A 20183-nucleotide genomic window follows, 5' to 3' on the forward strand; every position below is an offset into this window, starting at 1 on the left:
AATTCTCTTAAAACATTACATTTTGTTACACCAATCCCTTTTGACAACTTATCTCTAAACGTATTATGTGACCTCTCATTAATGAAACTAGGTAACAATTAGACCAAAAAGAAAAAAAGCAATATTATGTAATACTTGTTTTTATCGAAAAAAATTTATTTCCAAAGACATGAAAGCCATTAATTACAAAATGAAAAAAGTGAATAGGTTCGTTTATTCTTCCAAAGGAAGCCCTCGAGACCTGCAATTATCCAGAACAACTCTTACGTCTACAAACAACGTCAAATATGACAAAAATCAAAAATTAATTTACTTTTTTTTGTGAAAAACCCGTGTCGAAGCCAGTAAAGTCATAACGAATTCTTTAAAAACATTAGATTTTGTGACACCAATCTCCTTTGACACCTTCCCGTGACATAAATAATGTCATATTTAACCTTTAATTAACGAGACCAGGTAACAAACAGACAATAAAAGGAACAAAAATGTGAAATGTTCTGTTATTTAATTAAAATAAAAAAGATTGAATTTTTATATAAAAAATCGACTGATGACAATCCGAAAAATTTTTGGATTGTAACGGTCCAAGATTGGTATAAAACTAGTCCTGCTAATGCCGATTATACATTAGGAATGTTTAATTTTTCGAATGTCATAGATATAGATATTTTGTTAGTTAAAAAATCAAAAAAAAAAAAATGCTGCGTTTTTGATAATCAACGAATAAAGTTAGCAAAAAACGGCAAAGTTTTAATTACAGAGCACTCTAAACGGAAGTTGAAGTAGAATTAGCCCCCTTTTCAGTCTACAAAGATTGTGTTAGTGGTGTTTGGGTGTGCCTTTCCTGCAAATTTAATCAGAGTGGACTAAAGAAACTTATTTCGTGCTTTTTTTTTGATGAAAAAGTCTGAATTTTGTTGAAATATTTAACCGGAATTTGTGACAAAAAAATTCAATGAAAATAGCCGAAAATATATTTTGTCTTTAAAAGTAAAATCAACAACATTTTCTTGAAAAATTTTATTAAATTTTATCAAAATTGGCGAAATTTTAGTCAAAAATTCCGAAAAAAGGCGAATGAAATCAACGGAATTCACTCTATTTTCTCAAAAGTCTAAACCTTGATATCTCCCTGTCAAAAGTGAAAATCAAAAAAATCTTTTTAATTCCATATTCTACGCTGGACAAGCTTTCCAATGATACCAGTCTCAACTCTACGATGAATATATCGATCGGCGAAAATTGACTGAACAAAAAAAACCCATTTGAGTATATAGTTCCTCCCCCCTCAAGAGGGGTCGGAACAATAAATATTAAACATTTAATCTCTGTAATCTGCTTTCGCAAGATAACTTGGGTTTGTTTTATAAAATGCAGGCTAATTTACCGTGTTGTTGTTTTTGGGTTTCTTCACCTCCACCCGTCTTCCTTCAACCATGAACATATGGCCCTGGACCTTCTTCTGGTCCTCGTAGTTCATGTACCTGATGAAGCCATAGCCACGTGACTTCTTGTCATTGTCTCTCTTGATCTGCACAACAAGCACTATCACAGCAATGTATTTTGTAAAAAGTTTCGTTCATTCGGTTGACAAATTATTTGCTGTTTCGGTAAATAAATTAGCGTTCATATCTTACTGCCAATAAATTTCAACGCTAGACATTTGTATTATCACGGTGATAAAAATAAAAAAATTCCAATGACGACAAAAATTGGAATTAAACATGCAAAAACACACCACACGTAAACAAGACGACATCGTTGACTGTCTGACTCCGCGATAACACACTGTGTCAATGTTCCAGTTGACTAGCATACACATTTTGAACTATTAAGTGACCAACAAGTTTCGGCCAAATTTCCAATTTCAATACTTCAACTTATCATGCATAATTACATGTTACATCACAATTCTCGCGATAACCCGTATAGTATGAGCGAAGTACAACAAAATTCCGCTTGATGGTGTTAGCGCGCCTCGCTCATCTGAACATATTTTTGTTCGTTGAATATCGTCGTCTTGAGGGGGACACTTGCTTGTTGTAACTCTTCTTTCACCAACTCTAAAACACGATAAAGTTGACGGCCATGATAAGAAGCCCTTAAAACAGAAGTCTTGATAAGAAATTTAGATTTCATCACAAAACAACTTATTATAAAGTGGTTGTTAAAAACTGTCCGACATCTGTTCCAACCTCCAAAATTATTTGGGGGTTAGGAACTTCGTGCTACCCTTTCCTTTTCTGTTCAGTCAATTTTGGCCGATCGACACCTTTTACGGAGATGAACAAAAAAGTTATTACTGAAAAGCCCTCGAAAAAATGAAAAAACCATTGGGATATTTTCAATTTCTTGATTTCACGCTATCCAGAACGCATATAATCCATTTTTATTTTAAATTGTTCTCTGTCAGCTTTTATAATGGCTGAGTTCATCTGCAGAGCTATTATTCACATTCACTTGGTTCTGTTTTATTCACGTTCATTTTTTCAGATCTGTTCATACATTTTTGCAGACAAATTTGACTGATCGAAGTCAAATATGTGTGATGATTCTATTCACCCCAAAGCAGTACCGAGAGCGAAAATTCAGAGTCATTTTAGGGCGAGACATGATTCTTATCGATGTCAAATTAGGGCGATGAAACAGTTTTCGGACTGCTTTTTTTGTATTTGAAGAGCGAGTTTTTTTTTGTTAACGTGCAGCCATCTAATCTTTTTATTCAATAATGATACCAACAACGATACAAATTTTTCATAGTGCATAGTTTTAATTACTTGAGTCCCTCATTGAGCAACTAATGGTTTCTTTTTTACTTACTATTTGCTTTCACAAAAAGTTCGCAAGTTTTTTCGAATATTTCCCTGTCTTTGTTCTTTTTCTTCATAATTAAGGTTAGGTCACATATATTTCCCAATGAGACATTGTTTCAGTTGTTTACTTTCTTTTTATCTGCTTTTTAAAACTTTTCCAGATGTAATTTCATAAAATATGGATTACTTTTGGAGTTTTGAACTTATTTGTTGTTCTGTTTGTTGTCCCAAAACGTCGTGCCCAACAAAGACAGTTCACATTGACTATTAGTGAGGCATCAGTTTAAACTGTTTCATGTTTTCAGTAGACTGGTTCTGGTTGTTACAACTAAAACTTTGTTCCTCTTCAGAGTTCTTACCTATTTTTACTGTTCTTACCCATTTTTTGTTCCGACCCCTCTTGAGGGGGAAGGAACTATATACTCAAATGGGTTTTTTTTGTTCCGTGAATTTTGGCCGATCGATATATTCGTCGTAGAGAGTTGAGACTGGTATCACCAGAAAGCTTGTCCAGCGTAGAATATGGAATTAAAAAGATTTTTTAATTTTCGTTTTTTACAGGAAGTTATCGAGGTTTGAATTTTGAGAAAATAGAGTGAATTCCGGTGAGATTTTATTCACATTTTCCGGAATTTTTGAATAAAACTTCGCCAATTTTGCTTAAATTTGTTTTTTGTTTTAAAAAAAGTTGTTGATCTTTATTTGTAAAGAGAAAAAAACATTAAGTTACTTTTATTAATTTTTTTGTCGAAAAAAGCTGGCTAAATATTTCAAAATTAACTTTTTCATCAAAAACAGCACGAAATAAGTTTTTTTTAGTCCAGTTTGATTAATATTACAGGAATTACAGACCCAAACACCACTAACACAATCTTTATAGACTCAAAAAGGGGCTTTTTTCCTTCAAATTCTGCTGAAAATGCTCTGTAAAAAAAACTTTGCCGTTTTTTGCTAAATTTATTCGTTGATTATCAAAAACGCAGCATTTATTTTTGATTTTTTAACTAACAAAATATCAATATCTATAACATTCGAATAATTAAGTGTTCCTTACGACCAAATAGCATTAGCAGGGCTAGTTTGGACGAATCTTGAAATGGAATAATCCAAAAATATTTCGGATTGTAAACTGTCGATCTTTTTTATTAAAAAAATTTGATCTTTTCTACATTAATTAAATAATAGAACATTTCAAACTAAAGCTCACTAATGATAGATCCAATTGGCTTCCAAATTAGCTCCACATTTTTGCATATAGTTCATTACTTGAAAGCTTCTGGTCCTTTTATGGTCCTTTTAAAATACTTTTAAAAGTATTTTATTTTTTAAGTAAATAATGACTTATTGAAATTTAGCTCCATTTTTCTCTTAATTTGGTCAACTTGTAGCTTATTGCCTGCAATGACAGAATGCTTTTTCTTTCTATTGAAATCAAATTTTTCTGGCTTTGATACTACTAGAATTCACATTCTTTTTTAACTTAAATGTTTTTGCCAATTTTTCACGTTTTCTAGTTTTGTCACATTCTCACGTTATTAACAGTTCACATGTAAAATTATTGACTTTCAAAATAAAACAAAATTGATAATCTTAAAATCCTTTAAGATATAGATTATGATTTTAAAGTCTTCGACACTACTTTCTCGAAGAACTTATTTGAATTTTTTCGTTAACTGTCGGTTTTACTTTGTCTTTTTAGTCGTATGAAATTTCCTGTTCATTGAGCTGGTTTCATTGGTATTTAATAGAAGAATTGATTAGCCAATATTCTGATATTGGTAGATAGCTGATGGCTTTCATGACTCTGAAAACAATTGTTTTCCAATCTTAAAAAAAACAACACTTTTAAACTTCGCAATTCTGTTCCTTTTATTGTCTGTTTGTTATCTAGTCTCGTTAATTACACGCTAAATGTGTCAAATTTGTTGCAAAGGAAGGTTTCAGAAGAGATTGGTGTCACACAACCTAATATTTTGTAAGAATTCATTGACTTAACTGGCTTCGACACGGAAAATAAAGTAAACTAATTTTTGATTTTTGTCATGTTTGACGTTCTTTTTGCAGACGTAAGACATATTCTGGATAATTGCAATTCTCAAGGGCTTCCTATGGAAGAATAGACAAAAACTTTTTTTATTTCGTTCTGCAATAAATGGCGTTCATGTCTTTGAAATTTTTTTTTCGAAAAAAAATTAAAGTGTTACTTAATTTCGCATTTTTTTCATTTTTGTCTACTTGCTATTTAGCATCATTTATGAGAGGTCACATAATACAGTATCGGTGCTCGCAAAAAGTGTAATGGAACATATTTTGATGGAATGGCTTTACGGTTTCGAAAGCTTTTTCTGCCAAGTTTTAATTGATTTTTTGTTCGTTGTCTATTTGTTGTTCTTTTTGTAACCGCATAAAAAGTTGAATATCAACAATTCTTAATCCCTTCTATAGAAGCATTGGTAATTGTTCACCTATGGGATATTTTCATTGATTTCTAATGGTTTTCATTACTTTGAAGTTAATTGATTTAAAAAAATTAAGCGAATTTTTCAACTTTACTGTTTTTGTTGTTTATTGTCTAATTGTTACCAAGCCTTTTAATTGACTTCTCCCATATCTTTTCTGGTGAATTACAAGTTATTTTGATTAATATCAGTTTTATCTTACGCTATTTTGACTTTGTTATAAAATTTTGTTTTTTAAACCGGATATGAAGTTTTTGATGTAATGAATTTTTGCTGTTGTTGTTTGATTTTGCTGTTCGTCTTGACTCGCTTTCTTAATTTTTGCACATACTATCAATCTAATGCACCATTTTTACTCCACCACTGAGTTAATTGCTTTCGAGGCTATGTTTTCTTTCATACACCAATTTTTTTAAACGTACTTGAATTTCTGAGTTTTTCTATGTTCCTCATTTGGTAGACAATCATGCCAAAATTGTGGATGAGCGGGGTCGGAACCTTATGTGCGATCGCACATAACCGAGTCGCCCTGTTATTGTATTATGGCTCAGTCTCGTTAATGTTAGTTCCCGTTAGCTCATTCCTCAGGCCTAAATCAACTCACATATATTTAAAACCTCCAGTTTACAACTTAGGGTTATCAGTAACTTTTTTACATGGCATTTTCACAAAGTATTAGTCAAATTATAGTTTTTACTTTACTTATTGTTCTTCTTGCTTATGGCTGATTCTCAGTAATGATAGGTCGCATTTGCATTCTGTTGAGACCCAAGGGAACCTACTTCATCATTCACATATTGATATTTGCTGGTTCAATTGATATTTGCGGGTTTTTTTATAATGAAATGATTTAATTTGAAAAACACTGGATTTAACTAACTTTGCCGATTTCCCCTCTGATTTCTAGTCACTTAGTCTCACTCAGACCAGCACCATTACGCTTTCGCTAAACTAAATTGAACATGTTTCTCGGCATTATCCTTGATCTGAAGATTCTATGACTGACACAAAATATTTTTTACAAAAAATTGCGGTACTTGTGAATTGAGAAATCATTTTTTCCTGTTCCACACCTGGAATTCGAATTATCTCCTCTTTTCTCCTATCACCTTGCAGAGAATGGATATTTACTAGGGTGGAACACTTCCTGTGTGTAGTACACCTAGTGCCAATTCCCGTTGTTCTATTATTAGCAACTTTCCACAAATGCTTCACAGCAAAAGATCCAAAACATTATGCAACAAAATCTCTTAATCGTAATGACTGGGAGAGCAAAAAGCTTACACATTTTTATTTTAGTTGTTTTGACAACCTGATGTTTACCGCTAGTGATGACATTTTATCTTGCTTTTAAGTTAAAATAATTTTTTTTGTTTCTTGACATTAATCTTATTTCAGAAGGGCCAGTCTAAAAGGGCAATAATGTAGCTGGTCCTTTGTGGGCAAATTTTTGTTCCTGCTCATGTTTGTACTTAAAATTGATGTCAACTGGAATTCTTAAAAACTTATTTAAAATCAATTTTAATGCATGAATGCTTTTCAATAGTTTCAGAATGCGTAGTTTCGCAACGACTAAACGGACCATAATGGACCACGACTACTATCAAAACAATGATGACCGAAGTTTCCAAGCAGGTACTTCAAGCTGAATAATTGTTCCGAATAACTTGTGGGGGGAGGAACTATATACTCAAATAGGTATTTTTTTGTTCAGACAATTTTGTCCGATCGATATATTCATCGCAGAGAAACCTTAGTGGTATTATTAAAAAGCTCGTTCAGCGTAGAATTTGAAACTTTAAAGATTTTTTTGAATTTTGTTTTTTTTCGAGGAGTTATCGAGGATTGAAGTTTTGTGTGAACACGAGATATTTTGTTCACTTTGAGAGTATTTTTTATTCAAGTTCTTTTTTATAAAAGATATTAATTCAAAATTACATTTCAGCCACAAAATGAATCAATTTTCAGTTCCTAATAGACGGAAGACGATAAAAAAGACCAGTTCTGGTCTCATAGGGAAGTTTACTATGAAAAAAATCGAATTCTATTTGAGAGCTCTTTTTTTAGAAAACATTTCATATTTTTTGTTTCCTAGAGTCCCCGAGAGACTAGTCCATTTTCATATCGAGGTTCCGTTAATTAAAAACCTGATTTACAGTCTAATGAATCCCAATGAACAAAATAATTTGTTTTCAAGGAATCACTTCTGTTTTTTTGGCTTCGAGTTTTTGTTAATTTGAATGAAATTTATTTTCTTTTTAAGGTTTTACTGAATTTTTTTAGTCCTATGGCATAGACTACTGGCATATTCATTGACTAAAAGTGCAATAGGTTTTGTGGTAAGCATTATGAGAACCGAACTAGAACTTTGAGTGGACAGCTAATGGCTGTTAAGACTTTGAAAATGGTTTTCGAGGAAGTTTTTTGAACATTGAACGATCCTAAACACATTTTTGTGAATTCTATGTCAGTCTCAGTAACAACAGGACACCCTTCCTTTCTACTGCAACCAAAATTAATCTGATTAGCGGTTTTATCTTCTATTTTTTATGGCTTCAATTCCTCAAGATTTTAAAATTTTATAAAAGTTTTGGATATTTTCTTACTATTGGTTAATCTTGAAATCTTATCACATTATCCTGATATTGATATCTCCCATTGGCTTAGAGGACACGTTCAATGAATCATGGATAAAATGTTCACCTAAAAACTTGGTTTAAATGGCTTCGACACTTTCTCGCACTTTTTTACAGAATTTTTGGATTTTGCTTGTATTTGTTTTTGTTTCCACAGTCATAAGACTTATCGTGATGTCTTATTGATTAAATATGCATGACAAAGTTCCTTATCCTCCAATACAGGCATTCGTGAGCGTATTTATTGACTTCTGTCGAAAGCTATTGAAATTGATGGCTGTTAAGACTTTAAAAAATGACTTTTCGAGAAGATTCTAACATTAATCGATATTATACTAATTTCTGTGAACTGTAAGTCATTTTCAGTAATGACAGGACCCCCTCTAAGTCAGCCGAAGCTAATCTAGCAAGCAGTCTTATATTCTAACTATTGGTGTTATGACTTGGATGCAGAGTGTTCCTAATTTTTGAAAAAATTTTGGAAATTTTTTATTCGTAATTTTGATTACCTTTCGAATCTTAACAAATCGTCTTAAAAGTGATATTTGCATTGACTTAGAGAAGAAGTTCATTGAATAGTTCATACACTTTTCAGAGAAAAGCTTATGTTTTAAATGGCTTCGACACTTTCTTCTTGCACTTTTCTACATTATTTTTGGATTTTGCCTGTAATTGTTGTTTTTTTTTCATAGTCATTGACTTATTGTAGTGTCTTGTAAATAACTTATGAATGACAGACGTCCTTGCCGTCACATCTAGCCATACAGTAGCGTATTTATTACCTTCCGTTGACAGCAATTGAATTTAATGGCGTTGACACAATGGTTCTATAAAAAAATTTCGTGGTTTTAATGTATTTGTTCATGTTTGTTGATTTATTGGACTCCAAAACTAAAAAAAGAATCCAATTGCCAAAAGAAATTGAATGTAGACTACTTTTTTTCAAAAAACTCATTTTTTTAATGGCTTCGACACTTTTCTCGCTCAATTTTTTTTATATAATTTGCTGTTTTTGCCTGTTTCTTTTACTTTTTATGTAGCCGTAAAATGATGCCCCGTCTCATAAGCTTGTAATTAAGAATTGAATGAATAATTTCACTCAAAGCAGTCAGTTTATAGCGAATAGTCTTAAAGTTCATGCTATCTTACATTTTAAAATTTAAGGACTTTTCAATTTTTTCGGTTTTTGTTCTTTTCGTCAACTTGTAACTTATTCTCATCAATGAGAGGTCCCATACAGTTACTTGTATTTTAAAAAGAAAAATGTTTACTGATATTATGACGTAACTGTTGTTTTGTTAGTAGGACAATGTGCGTTTTCATAAAAAGTAATGTGTGTGGTGTATTTGTTTCTTTTTCTCTTCCTTTAGCACAATCTCGTAATAACAGATCCTAATGATTTTCAAATGTGGCCTAATTGATATTGTTTATTCATTCAGAAAATTTTTAGCTGAAATATTGCAAATAGAAATTGAAATAAAACCTAATATTCAGATAATAGCTAATGATTTCAATGGTTTCATTAATTTTTGTTTTCGCAATGTTTGTAATTTGTTTTTCGTAATTTTTTGTTTTTCTGCATCTTTAAACCGCTCCGCTCATATGGCTCAGTCTAACCAATGTCAGGTCCTACTGATTTCGTTCTGACATTTTAGTAAATTTATCAAGAACTATTTCGTTAAATGCTAATGTTTTTAAGACTTTTGAAATTTTTTGGTTTGAAAAATTTTGATTGATTTTTGAATTTCACCTCATCATTTCTTCTTTTCGTCAACTTTTTACCTAGTCTCATTAAGGAACAATCCCATCTGCTGTGTTGTTAGGAGAAAGTAAATTTGTATAGCTAGGGTTTTGTCTGATTGCAATTTGACGTTGTTACTAGGTGCTTTTAAATTTAGATGAGTTTTTGCCGTGAAATTTTTGCTTGTTTTTGTTGTTGCTGTTGTTTTCTCGTAATCTTTTTAATGGTAGATCTCGTCGTAATGAGGCATGGCATTATTTAATTCAATTATTAGTTGGTTGTGTAACGATTTTTTTAAAAGTCAAACATCTATTTTTGATTATCTTTTTGTCAAAAAGGTATGTCGAAAGAGAGTTAAGTCAAAAATGTAGATGAGCGCGGGTCGGAATATCATGTGCGAACGCACATTATTGAGCCTCCTTGTTTATCATTAAAATGAGAAGTGACTCCAATTATTTATCGAAAAAGTCGAAACTCACTAACCAAACATTTCTGCAGAAAGAATTGCATCACAGCGTAGCATCGACAGGAATCCAGACACCATCCGTCATAATCACCATCATCAGCATCATCATCATCATCATCATCATAATACCATTCAATACATCTCACAATATACCTCATTATTTGATACCATTCTTCATCAAATTAAATCGACAAAGTTATAGAAACACACGAAACACGCAATACACTCAACACAAAATTTGAAAGAAGAAGCCATTTCTCAATTCTAGGTGTTTCTTTGCCTTGCCAATTACAACGATCTCTTTGTCGTGGTTTGTTTCCAGGTTTAACACCCAGGGTACTGACAAAGCGGTAGGAAAACAAATTATTCAGCTTCCGTGTTTAAAATGATGTGCCATTGCTTCGCCTTCGATATCAACAATATATCACATTTCATGAATAACACCGTACGGTTGTTATCATCATAAGGAAATTATAAATATCCGAACCGAAGCTGAGTTGTTGAATAGCTTCAAGAGCGCGATAATAACCAATGTTTTTTATCAACTCTCGTTGCGATTACAACAGTTGCATAAATTACGCCACACCTCAGCTGATTACAGTCTCTTTTTCCGCCATTCATCATAAAGCAACAGTGGCGAGAAGAGAATGGCGGATAAGGATAGTCTAATCAGCTGCAGTTTGTCAAAAGGCAGATGCAGAGTCTAGTCCTACAGCAGAGTTTTGGCACTGTTTGAGATTTTCGACGTCTTCATTGGGGGCATTAACAAGTTATTTCATCGGGACGAAGAACATAACCGACTAACGTCGGGCGAATTGCTCTCAAACGACAGGCGAGCGGTTGGCTTCGTCAGTAGCTAGCCACGGGGGGGGGGGGGGGGGTGTCTCAACCTCTAAGAACCGCCCTTCACACCATAAGTATAAGTCTCCAAAACAGTTTGAGCTGAAACAGAGCTGAAAGGCTCTAAGAGCACTTAATGCCCGCTGGGCCCTACCTGTTTATCCCGTTTTTGAGGACGAAAAGTCAAAATCATCAGACGAAAAATCGGTCAAGCGAAAAATCGCATAAAAAAGACCGACAGGACTAATATAATTGCTACAAACTTCGTTAATAACATCCTCGCAATTACTGTCAAATAAATTCAAAAATGCTCAATTCGAAATCTGCACATACCCTCATTCACAGGCTGCCTTGAGCGCAATAAATGAAATCTAATAATGCATACACATATACGGGCACAACACACAAACACATGAACAACGAAAACACCACACAACATAACATGTAGTTTTTCATGAAAAGAGAGAAACACCAGGTTTAATACACCTTCCCCGCCGCACATTAGAACACGCTTAAAAACTGTTTATATTTGAGAGGTACAAAGTACGTTGAAAACCATCCTCTCACCCTCTTACACAGAATCAAGTCACAACGCAAATTCCAGTACATATTTGCAATATTCATTAAAATCCACTGGAGTAACTTTTTGAAAAAAGCCTATAGGGAAAAAGTCGTCCCAAGTAAATTGACACACTAACATAGCAGATTATATGGTTATATGTTCATATTATAACTCATACTCACTTCACATAGGCAAAGTTGCCCAAACTCTTCGAACTTCGACTTGAGGTCTTCATCTGAGAATGTGTATGGCAGATTCAACACAATCAGGTCACTGCAAATTGAACTTAGGATTCGTTTTGCGTTCTGCTTAGACACCAGCTCTATTGGCTCGTTTGAGGCCTCCCGTTTTCTCGACTTTTCATCAGCTATAACGTTCCAAAGTTAAAGATCATCGCCGTTTTAACTTCAATGTTAGTATGAGTTAATTGATCACAAAATTGTCATTCATTATATTAGACCTCTGTTTGAATCATTTATTTTAGATTATCTGAGCCAGATATCAATGTAGGTAACTTTCTTCTAAGTTAGCAGAAAGTTACCTCACAAACCAGAAAAAAAGCAAACTTTGCTAACAGAAATTATACCCAAAGATTCCTACCAAAAGAGCACTACAAACAATATCTCAAGAAGGATAGTCGAATAACACACTTAAATTTTCTGTTTGTCCCCCCCCCCGTTACAGCGCTTATGCCATTACATAGAGTTTCTCTTGGTGGTTGCAAATAATATGGAACCACTGAGCTGGAGTACAGACAGAAAAGATCAATTTTCAAAGCTACGAAAATTTTTGTGACAAGACAAGTTCAAAGAATCTTATCATGGCAAACAACTTTAAATTACAAGTCTGTTAAAAATGTGCATTATACCATGGCGCATCAAGATCAAACTTTCCGCAACTCGCTTTTGAATCAAACTTACTGCTCTCAGCGCCATTCGGATAAGTCATAACGACAGGTGTCGCTGCGTTGACCACATAAACCAAATCCTCTTCACCCCATCCGTTCTCTGAGCTCGGTGGGTAGAGTATGTTGTCGCATAATTTCACCGCTCTGAAGGCCCGGGTGGCCGGGTTTCGGAATTTAATTCCAATTGCCTGGAACAGGCGAAAAGACCATTACAGATCCGCCCTTCAACGTTTCAAATAATTCACGCTATATTTACATTATTTCGAAATAATACATTTATGACCCATAAATTTGGAGATCATTTCATCCGTCAACTAATCAACCACCCCCCCCCCTCAACAGACAAAATACATAGGGGTTCGGTACTATGCGTTTGCATAGATGTTCCCATCACGCTTATCCACATTTTGAAGAGATGCGAACCTTTCAAAAATTTGCATAATTTCCAAAAAACAATTGGTTTACGACGAAAAAATTGTTATAAACTCAAACCACTGCAAGAATTAAATAAAGCCGAATTAGTGGACTGATGTCATCTGCCATTTTTGAGCCTCGAAGACAACAGCGAAATAAAACAACAAAAACTATTAATTACGGGCAAAACTCGACATCTACTTCTTTTTATGAAAACGGAACTTAGTAAAAAGCCAAAACAGTATCAGATGAAACCTAATAAAAACAAATTAACTTGAACTTCACTACAAAGAAGATAGGGCATGCCTTGATGAGACCAGGTAAAAAGTCGACAAAAAGAAAAGCGACAAAGCTAGACTTAAAAAGACATAACAACCTGCTTTCAAATAAAAAATAAAAAAAAACTTGATAGCCAAACAAGTAACTCCTTGGGAAGCCAATGGGACATGCCATTAATGAGATTAAGTCAAAAGACTACAAAACAGATACAGGCAAGACTCATCAATCCAAAAATAATTAGGTAAAAACAAAGAATTGAAGCCATTAAAATAGTAAGCTATTGGCCTCATTTGAACATCAGTAGGCCAGTTTTATACTGTCTACAAATATAGACCAGTATAAAAAATTCAAAAAATTTCTATAAAAACTCACAGTGTCTACGTCATGAAAACATCGGTTAAAATGCAAAACCAGCAGATAAAAGTTTGCTTCACTGTCAACAAAGTTACATGTTGACAAAGAACAAAGAAGTGAGAAGTTCAAAAACCGTAAGATTTTTTTGAAAACAAATAATATCAAAGGCATTATAATCGATAGATATCAACTGACAATATTTTTAAAAAGCTTTTCTTATACCTCAGGAGCAAGATATTGAGTCCTGCAATCATTTAGAATATCTCATATGACTACAATAAGATCATTAAAAACAAAAATCGAAAATTCAATTAAAATTTGCGAGAAGTGGCTGAGCAATTAAAGCCATAAGCTTTGCACTAAAATGTGTCTAATTGAGCTTTTTTAAAAGGCCAATGTCTCCTGTGTTGACCGGGATAATTTGACAAGAAACTAAGCAAGAAGACAAAAGTAAGTAAATATCCCAGAGTCAAATTTTTTTTTTTTTATGGAAACCTGTAGTATCAGTGAGAAAAACAATAGTTAAAACATAAGGCAGCTAAATAGAAAAACACGGTGAAAATTCAAAGAAGATGAGAACTGTGATCAATGAAATTGATCTACAGAAATGACCACAATAAGATAGAGAAAGTATGAAGTTCAAAAATTCACCGACATTTAGAAAACAAATAAATTCAAAGTCATAAGAGACATTAGTCAAGACAACACCTCTATACAGATGACTTTTGTTTCATGAGATAGACGATGGGAAACCTTTTCTTGTAAAACATAAGACTTGTTCATCGGCCCTCATTCTAACGTAAATTGGATCTCGCCATTTGAACATCTAAATGAGAACAGACTTGTTTATAATTGTCATGAAAAAATTGCGCAAAATGGCAAACGAAAATTTTAATATATCAAAAAAAACTATGCACAATACTGATTTATATAAGCGAAAGCCGGACAAAATTGTTGTTCCTGAACGCTCTTTTGAGGAAGACGTCGATAAAAAAGGCTGAGTTATAAGGAAACTAATTTCGCAAAAAATGGATAAGCAGCTCTTTAAACGTTTATCGTTCAAACAAGAACTTAAAATACTAGCGTCACAATTTTAACATTCTTTAACGTAATATTGATCAAAAAGTGAGCAAAGATTACGTAATATGTATACATAACCATGAAACATTTTAAAACAAAACTTTTTAAAAAATCCCAAATCGTTGCAAAATAATTGGTTATGATTTTTGAACACTTAAAGAATTAGATAATGTCACATTAGAGGACCAATTAGAGCTACAATAATGAGACGAGAAGACAAGACAACAGCAAAAACAAACACAGTAGTTACGGCCAAAATACAACATTTTCATTAAAAAACAAATAGTGACAAATTCAAGACAGTATGAGATAAAACTTAAGCAAAACAAGACTAGGTAACAAATCGACACGGTTTTATTACGCGTAGCATTGAATTCTACATCTTGTTTCAGAACAAATCAACCGAAAAAAAGCATGGCCCATGACTCCGGAACCGACTCGAAGTACAATTCAAAATTAACTTACATCCCAGCCAACTTACTGACAAAAAAATTATGACCATTACACCAATCAAGTTGAATTAAAAACTGAGGAAACAAATAAACTGCGAAAAAGCAGAAAAATATTTTATTGGATAATATGCCGATGAAAAATTGTCTGGCATGACTTAATTTTGTTTTACGAATGAAAATCAGAACATAAAGGACAAAAAATTCGAAACCTCAAACACTTTTTTAATTTGTAATTTTTAATAAATCACCTAAAATTTGCGAGGTCTCAAAAACTGTACTCAACAAACTTTAGGAAACAGTCCTGCTGATTCACTGACCACCCATACGACATCCAGACGCATTGGAAAACACTAACTACAAAACACTGTACAATTGGTTGTTAATGAAAAGATGTGCTATCAAACCTTTGTATTCACTTTGTAACAATAACCCTGCTATCAACCCAATTTAAACAATTGAAGATTATAAGAAAACGTAAAACAGAAGAATTAGGCGAAAAAACTACAAAAACAGAAAAAATTGTTTAAACTTAGCCCGCTTTCTTCAAATAAAGCAAACAACTAAAACAAATGATAAAGAAATCAAAAAGCCACGAAAGCCACCATAAAAATTCATTTCTACCAAAAATTACCCAAGAAACTCAAAACACGTGAAAAAGTACCAAAATTGCTAATAACGGTCTAAAACGGCGAAATCACAAAAATAAATCCAGAATGCATATAAAAATCTAGTATATGATAGAGATGGTCACAGCTACTCCCAAACGTACAGATACTTGTAATTGTGGTTTAGACAAACCAATTAACTAAAAACAGTAAAGTAAAAATTCAAAAAAACTGCTTGGAAAAAGCGGCACATGATCAAAATACTTTGCTCTCAGCTGGAATATTTTCAAGCGTATTTTTCTCGCTCTATCTTCAGCCGTTTAACTTAAACACATAGTTTTCACGCCATTGAATTTCACATCTTAATTTAAATACACTCCAAAAAATTATCAACAAAGAAGACGATCCACAAATAATCACTTCGAGTAGTAAAAATAGATGTCCATAAACTCCTTTTCGAGCCGTAAAAAATATAGCAAGTCAAAAAAATCCAGATTTATTGGACTGTAAAAACGAGAGCGCCAACATAATGGAAGTTGAGAGACTGACTCGTCTATTAATTCGCATCTCTAAAACTCTAATTACGGTCGCAGAAAGACAGCGACTCAATACAATTCCAATTGTCTGAACGGTAACAAATCCCGATGCGACCAATAATAACCCCGCTATCGCTGCACAACTAAAAACATAGCCGGCAAACTGCCGGAAAAAGCCACCGTTGACGCACTTGATGCACATCGGGATTGAAACAGAAAAAGAAGAGAAAAAAGGATTTTTTTCTGTTTTTTTTCAGTGTCAAAAGAGTTCTAATTTGGCGTTCAGTTTCAATTAGATTCTAAAACTTTGCTCAATTCAACTTCTACACTTATGAAGCTAATGAGCTTAATACCAATATCAGCTAGCAAACACTTTAATGAACTTTGATAACCTAATTCTCAATGACTTAATGACAGGGCTTCATCGGTTTATCCTGTCTCATTTGATTTTGCTCTTTTGACTTTGACCGTACTCTCTATAATGCGTAATTCAGTGTATGAAAGAATTTAAAATCCATTCAGTTGAAACAATGAGTGAAGTAAGTCAAAAGTCAAACGTGAAAATCGTGACGAAAAACGTGATCAAAAGGTCAAGCGAATTAAAAAAAACATATCCGAAAGAATTCCGGAAACGACTCGAAGAGTTGCCTAGGTGAAAAATCGCCTTTTAAATCAACTGGTTCCTAAAAACTAAAGACAAAAAAGATTAAACCAAAAATGAACATAGCACAGAAAACCAACTGAACTAAAAAATTACATTACTCTATTATATCAAACTCTATACATTACTCTACTATATATCAAATAACCCAAATTTTTTGTACGCAATTGAAAAAATCAAAGTACGCGTGCAGCAAAAGTCAATTCATGTTAGACTCTCAAAATTTTATTTTGGAAGAAAAATTTGAATACTGCAAGAAATGGCCAAAAATTGTTGCAAAATTAACGTTAGTACTCTCAATTAAAACACTATTTTATAATATAATAACAGTAATCAATTGGTATTTAAATAAACTTTATCGCTTTAAACATTATTTGTCTCTTTAAATCACAATAAACGCGACAAAAATAAACAATGACAAAAATTAATCACATCGAAATTAATCATGAAAAGAATAAAGAGACAGAACAATATTCGAACGCAAAAATTCGTATGTTACTAAAATCAAGACCCAAGAACATTCGCAGAAAGACACTTGTTCAAAATTTTTAAAAGTGAAGCTAGCAAAAGTTCGGTGCCATATCTTAAATAAAAGTAATTGCAAACAAAAAAACTTTACATACAAAATTCCAAGGAAAAAACAATAATTTTTAGTTAAAATTGATAACCTTCAATTCAATGAAGTCAGGGCGAATAAAACTATAGGTCTTAGAATGTAACTATAGGTTTGGAAAAGAAACATGCTAGAATGTGGAGAATTGGAATTTAAATTTTTTTGAGGTAAAAAACGCTGATGAGGTAAAAAAAAACGCCGATTTTTTGTCAATAAGCAATCGAGGTTTAAGAAAATTATATAGACATCTTCCTGTCTTAGTTAGAATTGAAAACAGCTCAATTGCGAAACAGTAAAACAAGTTATAAAAAATGTTCAAAATCTCGTAAAAAGAACTGAACTTCCCTTAGTTATCGCCAAAAACAAATCAATTAGCAACAAAACGAAAAAAAACGCCAATGGTGCACCAAGACTTAAGCTCAATGTACAAACAAAACACTTGAAAAACCTTGACAAAAACCGCCAAAAACGTATTAATATGAGTACAAATTTATAACAAAGCTGGCAGATTGCCAGAAAATAGCCGCAATAGATTCGTAGATCGGCAGTCTAAAATACAGTAAAAAAGACTGACCAAACAAATTCGTCTTTTCATTGAAGGCTGATCTGTTATATTTTGATGAAAAATCTGTATAAGTTATTGCTGCCTCTATTAGCTGATCTCAAATAACCTTCATTTAGAGTGACACACACCCATTTGACCTTATCTCTTTGAATTAAAGTAAATAAAAGTCAATTTCAAAGTGAGGAAGGCATTTTTGAGAGTGAGGTAAGTCAAGTGTGACCAAAAATTTAATCACGCCAATAAACAAAAAAACTCACTCCATTAAGAGCGAAAAATGACGTCACGCATGCAATTCAGTTGAAATTGCATGAACGAATGAACAAAAAGTGGCTGTGATGTCATATGGTTGTAACAAAAATCATGACGACGAAATAAAAAAACATAGCAGGACAAGTCCTGACGTACAATTCAAAGAATTTTCATTGACTAAAAAAATAGACCTAAAACGGACTATGAATGGATTGGAAAAACCGTTTAGAAAAAAATCCAATCCAAAAAAATCGAAAAAACAGTCAAAATCAAAGTGAAATTGCCGCATGTGAACAAAAAACCACTAGCGAGAAAGCGAATTTTTGTTTCAAACACCGTTTTCTCACTCTACTTTAAATTTAGAGCGAAAAAATTTCACGCCGCAAAACCACTCGCTTTTTCGCTCCACTTCCTGTTTCGGCGTGACCAAAATCACTACTCCAATTTGACTTCAAAAATCATGAAAATGTGTGAACAGATCTTAAAAAAAAAGACAGCGCCCCAATACAATTCAAATTCTTTGAATTGTAAAAAACCAAGAGAAGGCCAATAATAGCCCCAGCTATCGCTGTGCGGCTATTAAAAACAAAGATACCTCACGTCACAAAGAGGCATCCAATTCAGTAATTATCAAGAAGACGCTGATGTATTTACTTATTTGGTTAGAAAAAGTCCGCTCAAAGAACCAAAAATAAAAATTGAAAGCCAAAAAATGACAAAAAATTGAGAAATATGGGACACTTTTGCACTTGAAACGTAATATTAAGATCTCAGAAACATTGTGCTGTCGATTTAAGATGGTTGCATATTCATGCGGCATCGATCAAAATTCACTTCTACAAAAACCAAGTTTCAATAAAATTGGGCCAAAGGGAAGAAAACACGGTAAAAAAACTGTCATCTATATGCGCCAATCTCTCAAAAACTCTTCACAAAGGCAAAAAGTCATTCACTGAACGCAGCGCATAAACAAAAAAACTTCTCTCGCTCACCAAAAGTTAGTTCACACGGCAATTTTACTCACTTTCACTATTAGGTCAAAACGCCACCTGAACAAATAATACTTCCGGTAAAAATTTCAAGAAAACCAATACTCCTCTTCGAGCGCCTAAATAATAGCCATGTGATAGGCTGACGGCGGCTATTAATAAAATGGAATATTCCATTGTCTATAAACGTACCTGTGGATACTGGCTCTGGATGCTGCTGAGCAGAACAGTTCCATCTGATTCCACTGGTACTTCAACAGGCTCCCCATTTTCTACTAGAGCCACCAGAATGTATTGATCCATGAAGGCCATTCCACTATCTTGAACCATGTAAGAGGACGACATAGCGAATTTAACTGAAATGTTTTCTTAAAAAATCGACTGAGATTTGACTGTTACCTAGTCTCCAATCAATTATCAAACCCGCACTGCCAATGAAACATTCGTGTTATAAAAATCAATGCAACAAGGAAGCTAGCTCATTTAAATACAAATTTTTATCCGCCAAACACAAATTATCCAGCTATGAGACAAAATAGAATTTCCAAAACGTCGTCTTAACTAATTTTTTCCTGATCAACTGAGTGGGAACTAATTCTTAACAATTTGAACAGAAAACACTTTTCTTTTTACCATTTCTAAAAGAAGCGGTTATGGTATGCGATGCGAAAGCTTGTGAGCCTGCGTGTTGCGTATTTTACTATGTCAAAACGAGCTCAACTCAAAATACGTCGAAAAATTCCCTACACATTGCTTGAAAAAAGTAAGTTTTTTTGATGATGTATTGAACCGCATGTGTATACGAACAACAACATATTTTCATTCCAATAACAAGAAGGAAACTATCAACTATCTCTATATTAGCACGCAGATTATAGTCACAAAACGTAAACAGCATCATTGAATATGCATTTCACCTTAAAAAAACAAGCTATTATTTTGCTATCAGTTCGTTTTCGTTC

At 33.2% G+C, this 20183-nt stretch overlaps 1 protein-coding gene across 1 annotated transcript in view; it reads right to left on the reverse strand.

Moving 5' to 3' along the window:
• LOC142348167 (TAR DNA-binding protein 43-like) overlaps positions 1 to 19585 on the reverse strand; it is a 32894-nt gene extending 13309 nt beyond the window's left edge. The window contains exons 1-4 of the mRNA XM_075399398.1: positions 19414 to 19585; positions 12438 to 12612; positions 11700 to 11884; positions 1388 to 1531 (exon numbers count right to left, since the gene is read on the reverse strand). Of these exons, the coding sequence (XP_075255513.1) occupies positions 1388 to 1531; positions 11700 to 11884; positions 12438 to 12612; positions 19414 to 19566 (657 nt within the window). The 5' untranslated portion in view covers positions 19567 to 19585. The remainder of the gene's footprint in view (positions 1 to 1387; positions 1532 to 11699; positions 11885 to 12437; positions 12613 to 19413) is intronic.
• Between the last annotated feature and the right edge of the window lie 598 nt (positions 19586 to 20183).

The sequence above is a fragment of the Convolutriloba macropyga genome, chromosome 10 (assembly GCF_964194025.1).
Source record: "Convolutriloba macropyga chromosome 10, txConMacr16.3, whole genome shotgun sequence".
Lineage (NCBI taxonomy): Eukaryota > Metazoa > Xenacoelomorpha > Acoela > Convolutidae > Convolutriloba > Convolutriloba macropyga.